At 33.4% G+C, this 12,544-nt stretch overlaps 2 protein-coding genes across 2 annotated transcripts; both read left to right on the top strand.

The window, feature by feature from the left end:
* Window positions 1-2,868: 2,868 nt before the first annotated feature.
* Window positions 2,869-7,562, top strand: LOTGIDRAFT_166186 (hypothetical protein; the record flags this gene model as incomplete). Its single annotated transcript, XM_009063237.1, has 6 exons — window positions 2,869-2,924; window positions 3,881-3,885; window positions 6,156-6,282; window positions 6,543-6,689; window positions 6,900-6,982; window positions 7,315-7,562. 6 exons carry the CDS (start codon window positions 2,869-2,871, stop codon window positions 7,560-7,562), a joined length of 666 nt encoding a protein of 221 aa, XP_009061485.1.
* Window positions 7,563-9,001: 1,439 nt separating this feature from the next.
* Window positions 9,002-11,856, top strand: LOTGIDRAFT_166185 (hypothetical protein; the record flags this gene model as incomplete). Its single annotated transcript, XM_009063236.1, has 6 exons — window positions 9,002-9,194; window positions 9,550-9,747; window positions 10,000-10,138; window positions 10,518-10,802; window positions 11,426-11,542; window positions 11,793-11,856. 6 exons carry the CDS (start codon window positions 9,002-9,004, stop codon window positions 11,854-11,856), a joined length of 996 nt encoding a protein of 331 aa, XP_009061484.1.
* Between the last annotated feature and the right edge of the window lie 688 nt (window positions 11,857-12,544).

Genomic DNA, 12,544 nt, shown 5'->3' with positions numbered 1-12,544 from the left:
GGCTTCAGTTTTAGTCCAATTTTGGTGCAATTGGTAGTGCTTGGTTCAGTTTTTTGTTCTTTTTTTCAGAGCTGAAATGTTGTTAAGAGATGTACAAGATGTAGCTATGGATTACCCTTCTGCTACTATTATCAGAAATAGAGATTTTTATATCTGAAGTCAACAACAGGGTACAACAGTATGTTACAAGTACCACATAAAACAGTTACTCTGAAATCATTAATTTTCATGAAGGGCTTAATTTCCGTTTGACAGCCAATCTACGAAGTCAAATATTAAATACTATAGTATAGTGACTGATGTTACTTGATAGAAGGGACATGAAGTAACAATGATTTCAATAGTAATAGGGAATATATAACAATTGGATTAGACCAGTTAATTACTTTAGATTAACTAAAATATTAAATTGGGATTTATAGTAAAACCCATAAATTTTTATGTAGTAGCAACATGAATATGACTTGTAGGACAATGTAGTTCATGAAATTTGGTACATCTGAAAGTTAATGATTCCACAATATCGCTTGTATGTAAATATATATTTTTAGGCATAGCCTATTGAGAGAATTATAATTATATTCTATTTATGTATACCCATAAGCCTGCATTACAAATGCTGTTCAAAATAGGCTAGTGATGGAACAAAGTTTGGGAATAAACTCAATTTTTCTTTGAGCCTCCATGTCCAAAAAAGGCAATATTACTAATTCTTACATATCAGCTTTTATGTAACTGATATATTCAATTATTGTTCATTTTGATAGACTTTCAATAATTGTTGATTTTGATAAGACTTTGAGTAATGGTTGACTTTGAGTAATGGTTGATTTTGATAGACTTTCAATGACTGTTGATTTTGATAAACTTTCAGTAATTGTTGATTTTGATAGACTTTTAATAACTGTCGATTTTGATAGACTTTCAGTAATTGTTGATTTTGATAGACTTTCAGTAATTGTTGATTTTGATAGACTTTCAATTACTGTCGATTTTGATAGACTTTCAGTAATTGTTGAGTTTGATGGACTTTCAGTAATTGTTGATTTTGATAGACTTTCAGTAATTGTTGATTTTGATAGACTTTCAATTACTGTCGATTTTGATAGACTTTCAGTAATTGTTGAGTTTGATGGACTTTCAGTAATTGTTGAGTTTGATAGACTTTCAATAACTGTCGATTTTGATAGTTACAGATGTTTAAAGTTAATGCTCAACATAGGGTAGTGTTACAGGGTTAAGGTTAACAATGAAAATTATAATTAGACTTGCAATCAGGATATTAATTAAGTTTTTAATAATACTGTAAAGTCGGATTTGTATTCATATGGGCGACTTTAGGCATTTACAATCACAGCCCTTTGGTTTGTAGATGTATTTATATAACCAATGTAAGTATGTATTGTGTATTTAACCAACTTACAAAATATTGTATTTGATATATTCTGGTCATTAGATGTTATGAATTAGGTTTCAACTTACAAACTATTGTCTGAATGAAATACAAAAGATGTATGTATGTGAATGGACGCTAGTATCTTCTTTTTGCACAATCCATATATTGTTACTGTATTGCCATAAAAACTTGACCAGGTAATGGTGTAACCATTGCAAACACTGGGATGAATCTCATTACTAAAGAGCCAATTTAAATTTAAATGAAAGAAGTTATAAGTATATACCACCCAAAAGTTATTTTTCATGATTTGGATGTAAATATTCAATGCTTGCCACAACTTGTGAGTTTAAACATTAAACTTAAAAGTAGACAAATTTCATTCGACCCACCTATTTATATTTAACAGGATTGTTTTTCTATGTTGATTACATTTTTACTGTTTTTTGTTATATCACATTAACTTAATGAGGTTTGATTTCTTACAAAAATTGTAGATTTCCTGTTCAGGAAATGCAACACTGCCAGTGTTACAATGATATTTAATATAATTTTTTAATCTGATCAAAACCTTTTTTTGACCTACAATTAGTGACTTAATGTGATTAATTTTGTAATTATGATTTGATGAAAAGACTATGGTTACATTGAAATAGCACAAAATTTTTTCTGATATTTTGTGAAGTTTTAGGATAACTACCATTTATCAAAATTCAACCAGGCCTCAAAAAAATGTTCCACAATGAACCAGAGAATTCATGCTTGATTTGGCTCAATTATGTTAGCTTATTTCTAATTTTTTTAATGCTGTTAAGTTTTAATTTTCTATAGGTTTATATTTTCTGATAGTGTATGATTAGTATATATTCAGTTTAATAATAATATACAAATGCCTTAGTAAATATAGACTAGGTCTTCTAATCATAGGTCCAGTCTTGTAGTGCCTTGTAGATCAGCACTTGAAAATGAAAAATATTTTTTATTTTTTATTCGAAGGATAGGTTTTACATTCCAGAATTTTTTTTCAATTTATTTTACACAAAGATTGGTTTTCCTAGTCAAAAAATATATTGTGTAAACCAATTGTAAATCTATGGCTATATAGGCATTCAGTTGGATTTAATTCTAGGCACCTTAGGAGCAAAAACTGAATGATGGCTTTGATTTTATTTATATTTTGTTCAACAGGGTGACCTGAAAGTCAAATTTGATTTTTATCGTCCATTTACATTTTATGGACTTAAATTTCAAATTTGTTTAAATCAGCATTGAAAGGGTATATATAACTAAGTATTAAATGAAAGTTCTCCATTGTTACTTATGAAATAGTATGATATAAAAGCAAATGCAATATTCAGCTTATAAAATATTTTATTTTAAATAATAGTATTACACGTATATTAAGATATTGACAACCATGCCTATCATTGAATGTTACATATCAATAGCTAACTAGCTGAAGTCATGACAAAATGTGTTCTCAAACTGTTTTTATAGAAGCAAAATGTATGCTTATTCTTGAATGCAGGTATGAAGTGAACACAGGGATAACTTAAGTAGAGTATGAGTTCTATGGCATGAAGAGACAGGGTTGATTTCCAGGGTATGAACTGAATGCAGGACTGACTTCCGTGGTATGAACTGAAGGCAGGGATAATGTCGATGGTATGAACTTAAGAGACAATTTCTCGGGTTTGGACTGAACGCAGGGATGATTTTTCGGAGGGTATGAATTGAACACAGGGATGATTTCTAGTGTATGAACTGAACGCAGGGATTTTTTCTACTGTTTGGAGTGAATGCAGGGGTGTTTTGCTAGGGTATGAACTGAACGCAGGGACAATTTCTAAGGTATTAAATTACAAATCTTGCCAGTTAGTCATATGAATTGAATGATTTGAGTATATAATTGATGCAATTGTATTTTATAGAATCGTGTATTTTTATTCAATGTAATTTTAATGCATATTAAATAAAGAGTAATTTCACAGTTTAGTATTTATATGTAACGTCAAACCGAATTATCCTGGACACGATAGCAGTGAGCTCAACATGATATCAAATGTAATATTCCGCTTATTTATTGGTTTTGTCCCCCGTTCCTCAAAAAATATCGTACTATAAATTTTGTCAATGTGACTGAATGAAATGACTGAAACTGGATTTATAACGAGTTAAATTCGTCAAAAGATATTTCAATTTCTGAACCCATGGATTAACCTATCCTGAGCTGAACAGACACATAATTTGTGTACTAAAACGAAGTTTGTTTAATTGAAAGCTACGCCAAGGGAGATAACTCATAAAAATAATTTTAACCAAATGATAATATAGGACTCACTTAAACATTTTATGCAAATGATTGTAACTGGAGCCAGGCTATTGTTAGAAATCTTCTTTCTCTCTCCCTTTTTAGGGTTTTTGCATGCCTATTTTTGGATTCTGGATTTGGAATTTGATGTCCGAAATTGCATTATCTTTCAGATTTGGTGAGATAATGAGAGTCTAAAAGATTCTAAAAGGATAATTTTAAAAATAGTCGTTTTGTGAACTGCCAAACTCTAGCGGATGAGTATAACCGTTAGTTGTCTACTTTCAATTTGACTAGATAAAAATTTTCATGGTCATCATATATTGAATTTTTTAGGAGACATTAAGGATTAGCCAGGCTTTCATTCGACATATTGGAAAGCTTTCAACGAGATTTCTGGAAAAAGTTGTAGAAGGTGGAATTTCGTGTTTTAAGATGGCAAATTAATTAGTGTAGTGAGTCCTATCTGTGAGGTGCACTGAATAAGGACCAATAATAATTTTATTGAAAGCTACGTCAAGGGAGATAACTTTTCATAAAATCTTCAAATAATAACACAATTTTATCCAAATGTTACTGAATCTGACCAATAATAGTTTCATCGAAAGCTACGTCAAGGGAGATAACTTCTCTTCAAAAAAAACAATTAAAATATAACTGATTGAACTGACATATTGTATCAGGACCAATAAAAACACAGCTTAAATCGCCGAAAACTTTATCCGTTCAATGAGTCCTAGAGAATAATTTAGCAGTGCTGTTTTCCTTCTCTTGTCGCTTCAGACAGGGCACCAGGCCCAGACAACAACACTACGGAAGTGCCGTGCACATGTTGTCTCTTTTGTCCTGCCTGCAATTCAGAGTTCTCGCATCTTTCCGCGGGCCAACCCACCCCTGTTAAGTAAAACTAATCTGGATAAAAACCTGGTAGTTAAACTGAGGGAACCCGAAAACATGAGGCTAACAGACTCAATATGCCTTTCAATACCACCACACACAAGTATGGTCAAGGGTTAATCACCACAAAATCGAGAAGGGAAGATTCCCCCGTATACACAAAAGAAATACAAAATTTCATTAAAAAAAAAAATTCTTTAAAATCAAATAAGGACATGTCGACAAGGCTTTTACTTGCATGTAGAATAATGGGGTAACTGCGGCGATTTATAGCTGTCGTTACAACCGCTCATACCGACTTAATACAGCGAGTGATTAGATTCCCCCTGAGATACCACCAGTTGCTGGGAATCTTTGAAAATCTAGTTGCTCTTAGATCCTGAAATTTACAGGGTTCACCCGAGCCCTCTCTTAATTTGGGGCGTGAATATGAAAGAGAGTTTATTCAGATATAAAGGTAATATAATATGGCTAACTAACCTACTATATATATATTGACATAAAGACGTCTCGTTTTAAAGGGACTCAATAGAAGCTTTTGTCTTGGTATTTGGGAATACTTAATGTATTTTATTGGGCTACTTTGATTATCTGGCGTCTGATGTTCCTTTCAGATAATGACGTAATTGCTAGATACCCTTTGATTTTTGGAGATAAATGTTCCCGACACACATACTAGTTTTTCTCAACTACCACACCAACAAACGTTACTAAAAGATCCAATTGATCAAGATCCCACTGCCACAACTACCAACAAATATACTTACCAGCTTTTGCTGGAAGCGGATGTTAATTTGTCATCTAACAACCAACCAAATTATTGGGCTAGAAAACCGCATTACAATCCCTTTAATATTCTTATCAAGCCCTGTATATTGTTAACAGGTTAAGACTTGTTTAATAGACTAACACCTTAAGTCTATCAATAGCTCATTTAATACTTATATTGAATAAAAGAATAACCGGAGTTAAAATTCTGATATACCTAATCTCTAAGGATATGCTTAAAATAAATGGGTACGTATATTATTCGAATTTTATTCTTAGCTTAATCTGGGATTTTAATGTGTCAGTGTTGTATTTTCACCATTTATGTAAAGTCACATACGATGGCTTAATTTCGTAATGAAATTTTATTCGTCATTGAATATCCAATAGCTTCTGCACCAGATTCATCAACCCGAAATCTCCTCTAGTAATTATCGATTCCCTACTGCGTTTCAACAATTTACGTCATCATCATTAAGTTATATAGAATTTTTCATCACATTGTATTGGCTAATGAAATCTGGCAACGCCAATTTTGGCATCAGCCAATTCTTTTTCGATTTCCAATTTTCGGAATGATTTTAACATGCGCTGAAGCCCACAGCCTGAGTCAGTTTACTGCATTTTCCCATCCGAACGACTACATCCGTTCGCCATTTCAGCACCTTTGTTTCGGAGCACATGACTGCATCTGCTACACTCATCATTTTGTCATAACTTTACAATTGTAAATGTTCGTCCCCTCTTTTCAAACTACATGTATTATTATTGTTGGTATTTCAGAACCCCTAACCCAGAGAGAAATAATAATACTATCAATATTCAGTTCTGTAGTATTTTTAGTTTTATTAGTCTTTACTATTTTCTTGATTTGGTACTGTAGAAATAAACGACGTCGGAACAGAGAAAGGTATGTAAAATGTTTGAGTGTCAAAGATACCAAACTAGAACCAACATGGATCAAGAATAATTTTCTGATTGCCAAATAAATTCAAAATCAATTTCTGAATAGTTATACTTAACGTTAAAGTAGATCCGTGTGCAATTGTTTGTCGAAATGTTTTCCGACTTCCGGATCAAACCTATATCAGTGGGTTCATCACATCTAATCAAGCGAATATTAATGCATATGAATTAAGTAATTTTTTGCATCTGTTTTATGCATTACAGACAGGAGCATTTAAGTCGCACATTAGAAAGTATATCTATTAGAGATCCCTTAGAAGAATTAGTTAGAAGGGAGTCTAGAAGAAGCTTCTATGAAGATGTTGCCAATTCAAACACAGAAAATATTATCGAACAAAATGATACGCCAAGGTATACACCACTTCATAATAAAACATTGAACAAATAAATCTGATTCTGATGATATTACATGTACTTTCCTAAATCGAAATAAATGTGGCAAAAGCGAGGGTTCGTGGTAAATATATTCATGCAGGAGATATAACGGTAGTTAATGGCATCAGAACTTTGTCTTTGAATATTGCGCACAATAAAATTGTTACTGTTGGTTTTATTTTTTAGAAAAATGTTCAAAATCTGGACAAGTGATCGACAGGTAAAAACGTATGTATTTGCCAGTGAAGTCCAAGATATATTAGATCAAGGTCAGTTATATCAAAATAATTATTTCACTAATAAGCCATGCATCCCAAGTGTTTGATCTTTTTGTTTTCAGTGGTTATATTGTAAAAACGCACGAAAGAGGATCTAGATCTGTAAAACACGTAAATACAAAGAAACGACTATAATGTAACATGGATTCAATGACTTCGTCCGATGTATGGCAATCTGTGACCCAAATTAATAACATTACCTATTTTGTAGCTATCTTTCGGTTTGCATTGTTGAGTGGCTTGGAATTTTAATAGGTTCCTATCTACCACACCTTGATTAAATGCCGAAAGTTGAATTTTTAATGTTTATTTTCATTTGCCAGGCGCAACTAAGCTAGGATTAAGATATCCATCAAAGCTAGTTCTAGAAGAAGATGGAACAGAAATTGATAATGATGATATTTTGAGAGCTTGTTCCGGACGTATTCTTATAATTTTAGAACATTCCGAGAGATGGAAACCTCGAAGCGTTATATTAAACGTTGACGATTTACAACATAACAACACAAACCACACTACCTATCCCCAACATCATTTTAATGATAAATTAAACGATGTTGAATATTTATAAGCCTAATTTGCATATGCGTGTAATCCAAAATACAGTACAGCCGCTGTATACAAGTAAAGATTTTCAGGATGTCAAGGGGCGTAACTATGTCAAGGGGCCATAAAGGCTGCCAACGTCATCATGCTGAGTGCAATGATGCATCTGTGTCGAGACAGCGCTATTTGTCAAACTGTCCAAGAACCTTTAACGTGCTCAACCATCGTCCCGTCCAAACGACTAGACACTTTTACCATGTCAGTCTCTCTGACCAACATTACTGACAGTTGAAAAACAAAATTGCAAACCCAAAACCTGAACTACATGTATTTCATTTATATTTTAAAACCTATACCGATATACTATAAGTTGTGCAATTCTCGATCATTACTACCGTCCAATATTATTGAGTTATTATTTTATATATTTCTGTATATTTGTCTGTGATAGTATTATTTTTCTATATTATATTTTAATTTATGTGATATTATTTTATATATATGTACATGTATAATATATATTTTACGTTTCATAATGGTCTTTTTTTACCTTTTGTGTCCTTTCCCAGCAGACTGGCTTGTCTAATTCCCCTCCATCCTGCAGTACATGTGAGCCCTTTTCCCATATTTAAATTTCAAATAGTAATCAAGTGTTGACATGCTTATGACACATAAATTACACAGATGGTAAATAAGTAAATAATTGAAATTAAAATGCCTTTGGGATATACATGTAATACTAAATGACTCAATCTTAACCGCTATGTTCTTCATCTTTAAACGAAAATCCCAAGCTAAACCACTAATATTGATGGATAAGAAACTCATTGAAGCCCGTGTTCTTCGCATTAGCCTTTACCATCATTAATAGCGTAGAATGTTCGTGAGATGACGAATGACGGTGCCTCAAAGGATTATCATATAGTGAAATATTTAAAGGTTCCCAAATATACCTTATTTACAGTAGATGGACGAGAGTTCCTCTTAAAACCTCATAGTATTTGAGCATTTGTAATTATGTATCAGGAAACTTCTATTGCACAATTCCTATTTCAAGATTATTTCAAAGACCAAATTAACATCGTTGACGACCTTTAATATTCATTATTTTCCCCGATAAATTCATCTTAACATGGATTACAAAAATGGCATGTTTCCCCCTTTGACTTGAACCTTGGAAAATCAATCAAGCAAAACTGAAATGATTAATGTATGATTTTGACGTATTATCCATCAAATATTTTGCCAATTAAGATTATGAGTATATGTGTGTCATAATCGATGAAACTAACACCTTCCGTGTTGATATTTGGGTGTGTAAATTTCATTGAGGTGTTCGATTCGAGATGTGTTAACTTAGCTTGTAATCGGTATAGACCAGTGCTTTTATGGAAATATAATTTTGGATATGAGTATGTAACAAAGGGATAAACGTAAGAACAATTTTTTTTCTGGGTTGTCAAAATGTCTGAAACCACAACTCCACTTGACTCTCAAAACTCAACAACTGTAAGTACCTCCACAACAACTGTTTCTACAACGACGACGACCCAACGAGTGACAACACCACTATCAACAACAACCACTACATCACCAACAACAACCACCTTACCTCAACCTACAACCCCAACCAAAAATATCATCCAAACTACCACAGGTAATCTTTATTTAATAAAAGAAATTTGGCTCAACGCCAGTCCAAGCTAACTAGAGAATACTTCATCTGAAAGTCTTGTAGAGCATTGTTTACAAGTAAATTTACACGACCACACAGTTCAGATTTGTCGATAAATAATATATAATATTATACGAAATATCCATTACCTATTATACAGTATTGAGTCCATTGTTGTTATGGCTGGTAAAGGGGATGCCAGGCAATAGCGTATTTGGGTATGAGTTCAACTGACTGAGAACCTAAACTAGGACTAATACCGATTCATGTTCTGGAAATTGCCAATCCTATTTCATTCAAATGTGTATATTTTTGCTCTGATGATATCCAATTCTAGTGTCCCAAATCCCCACAACTACAGAACTGAAACAATGTCCAAAGTTAGTCATACCACATGCAGCAATGAGTACAGACTTGAGAACACCTGGTACCTTAGTCAGATTACGCTGTGATGAAGATGCCACTATAGATGGTCCTGGTGTAATATTGTGTCAAGAAAGTGGTTATTGGAATTCCAGTTTACCAACTTGTAGAGGTATGCCATAAAATTATCATTTTTAGAAGTCTTCTATTCGAAGATATTGCATATGCAGTCAAAATAATCGAGCTCATCAAACAGGCGTGTTTATGCATAATGAGAATGATCTGAAGTGTGCATTCTCGACTCAGCAGAATCAGCAATTTACAATTGCACACTGCATAACCTAACGTAACCTTTCTTGACCATCCAAAACAACAGCAAAATAAGTTGACTCAATCTTAATCCTTTGATCATTGATCTTACTAGGTGATGAAGCAGCTATACCATTATCAACTAAATTATTTATTGGTATTTTAACCGGATGCTGTGCTTTGGTCTTGTTAGTTGTGATTGCCATTTTAGTTAAATTATGGATCTGTGGAAAAGGTGGTAACAAATCTTCAAGGTATGCGGCTATTTTTCAATGTGGTTGAGTAACGCAAAACGATAGAAATATATTATTATATTAAAATATCGAAATATTTTATAAAATTAATATAACGACTATCTGGTCATTTGTCACCCATAAAAATACAAGCTAAAGTCAATCTTCGAAACCTACTGGATTACCTAAAAAATTAAACATATTCTGATAAAAGAAACCCCTTCATTTGCCAACATATTCAAAAAGACTAACCATCAAGTTTAAAAACATTACGTACTAACTGGTTAATGCTGTTGGAAAATGATGCTGAAATTATTCTGTATAAAAGTAACTTGTACAAATCGCATACTGTCATATGATCTCAACCCTGGGATAATTTATATTGCACTTTTCCTTGCAGATTTTCAGATCGACATCACAGATTACCCAGGACGTCTGTAGACACCCTTCCACCAGTACCAAATCCCATGCACCGCTATCCGCCCCAAGATCGGAGATATAATGTTTATCAAGGCACGCTAAGCAAAGCCAGCGATACCACTAGTACCATTTATGCTAAACCAGAGATCTACAGTACCTTTATCAACCCAGCGTTTTATGAAGATGTTTATGATAGATGGAGACGAAGAGAGTCGCAAGAGATCTATGCTGCTGGTACTATCTATGACTCGCCATGGCAACACAGGTAATATTATGCCAAAAAATTAAGCTGGGTAAATATTGTTACTTTGTTGGTTAATGATGTCAGTAGGAGGGAGCACTGAGAACATTCTCTTGGTTGGAGCAAATGGTGATGGTCGGTTCCAATCTTAGTAACACAGTGAAAGTTCTGTAGACCCTGGAGAAGCCAGCTGTACAGTTAATTCTCTAATAATAGTTCTTACTTTGTTAGAGCTTAAACTCTGATTAGCTTATGATTAGGTCTTTAGATATTTGTGTACAACAGCTAAGGAGTTTTTTGGGGAGCTTCTGGGGAGCTTTTAAAATATTTTCGAAAAACAGCTTATGAGGAGCCTTTTAATTAGAACAGCTTCTGAAGGAAGTCTGTAATAGTTTTCAACACCAGCTTCTGAAGGAAGTCTGTAATAGTTTTCAACACCAGCTTCTGAGGATCCTTTTAAACAATTACAACAAAAGCTTATAAGAGATTTTGAATAAATGGGAACAACAGCTTCTGAGAAACTTTTTAAATAGTTTTGAATAACAGCTTACGAGGAACTCTTTTCAGTAGTCTTAGTTTATAATACTTAGATGGTTGGTTGGTAAATGCTTATTAACATTATTTTGATATGCTATTTATGATAAAAGGGGAGCAGCAGGTCCTGACGGAGGTGAAGGCAGCGGACAACCCATTGGAGGTGAATCACTTGATACTAGATGGAGTAGTGTAAGCTTAAGAGCACATGATAACTATGATTATGGACGGTAATATTTTCTTTTTCATTTTAACTACGACGAAGCTGGAATATTTTGGACAAAGTAACCCTAAATGGTGAATTTTGGATAAATTATCGTGTGTAACGAAACATGCTCTTCAATCTTTTTGTTTGATTTATTCGACAGCCCTTGGACAGTCAAGACCATTTCGATTTGACTATTGTTTAAGATACTGAGTTTTTTTCCTTAAAGTCAGCTATCATGTGCGTTGTTTGAACACAATTTGTTTATTTTTCAGATTTGGAAAAATACCCCGGTCTCAAATTGGTGACACAGAACAATCTATAGATACAAACTTATAACATAAGCGAATAAATTAAAAACGAAGGGGATGTGTTGCCATCATGATGCATTGTTGTCTGAGCAGTGTTGCGCTTGATAAAATAATGCTGTCTTTCCGAGAATGTGTGAACCTTTTTAAATAATGAGATAAAATACTGGATATTTTTTTAAAAAATAGCTGCTTTGTAGGCCTACCATTGTATATACACCCACAAGACACCATCGAAGTTTAACGAACGCTAAGCTTTTGAAGACCAGAGAAGCACATCTTGATTTGCTGAAGAATTAGCTTGAAATAGTAGATTTTCGCCAAGGATTATATGTTTGCCAATAGACTAAAAAAAACAAGAATCCCCCTCGTTAAATCTTTTGCCTCTTTTGCTACTATGATTTTAAGGCAATGAAAAGACTTCCTGGTAGTTAATGTGTAACAGCGATACTCGTAGCTACCATTGACAACATTTCGGTTCTCCAGCCGCCATCTATACTATCTGCTATTCCAGATATCATCGATGATGCCGACACACTGTGCTTTACATGATTAATAGGAATCACAAAAGAAGGGACGGAAAAGCCGAAAGGTATAGAAAATAAGTTGTGTTATCGAGATACCACAGTGCATTTCTGATCTATACCATATGTAGTTGAAAGAGCATGAAATGAAATTATTGCTGTTGCTGGTAACGATATGGACAAAAGCATGTCTCA

The sequence above is a fragment of the Lottia gigantea genome, assembly GCF_000327385.1.
Source record: "Lottia gigantea unplaced genomic scaffold LOTGIsca_56, whole genome shotgun sequence".
In the NCBI taxonomy this organism is placed as follows: Eukaryota; Metazoa; Mollusca; class Gastropoda; family Lottiidae; genus Lottia; species Lottia gigantea.
This window is presented reverse-complemented; position numbering and strand designations above follow the sequence as displayed.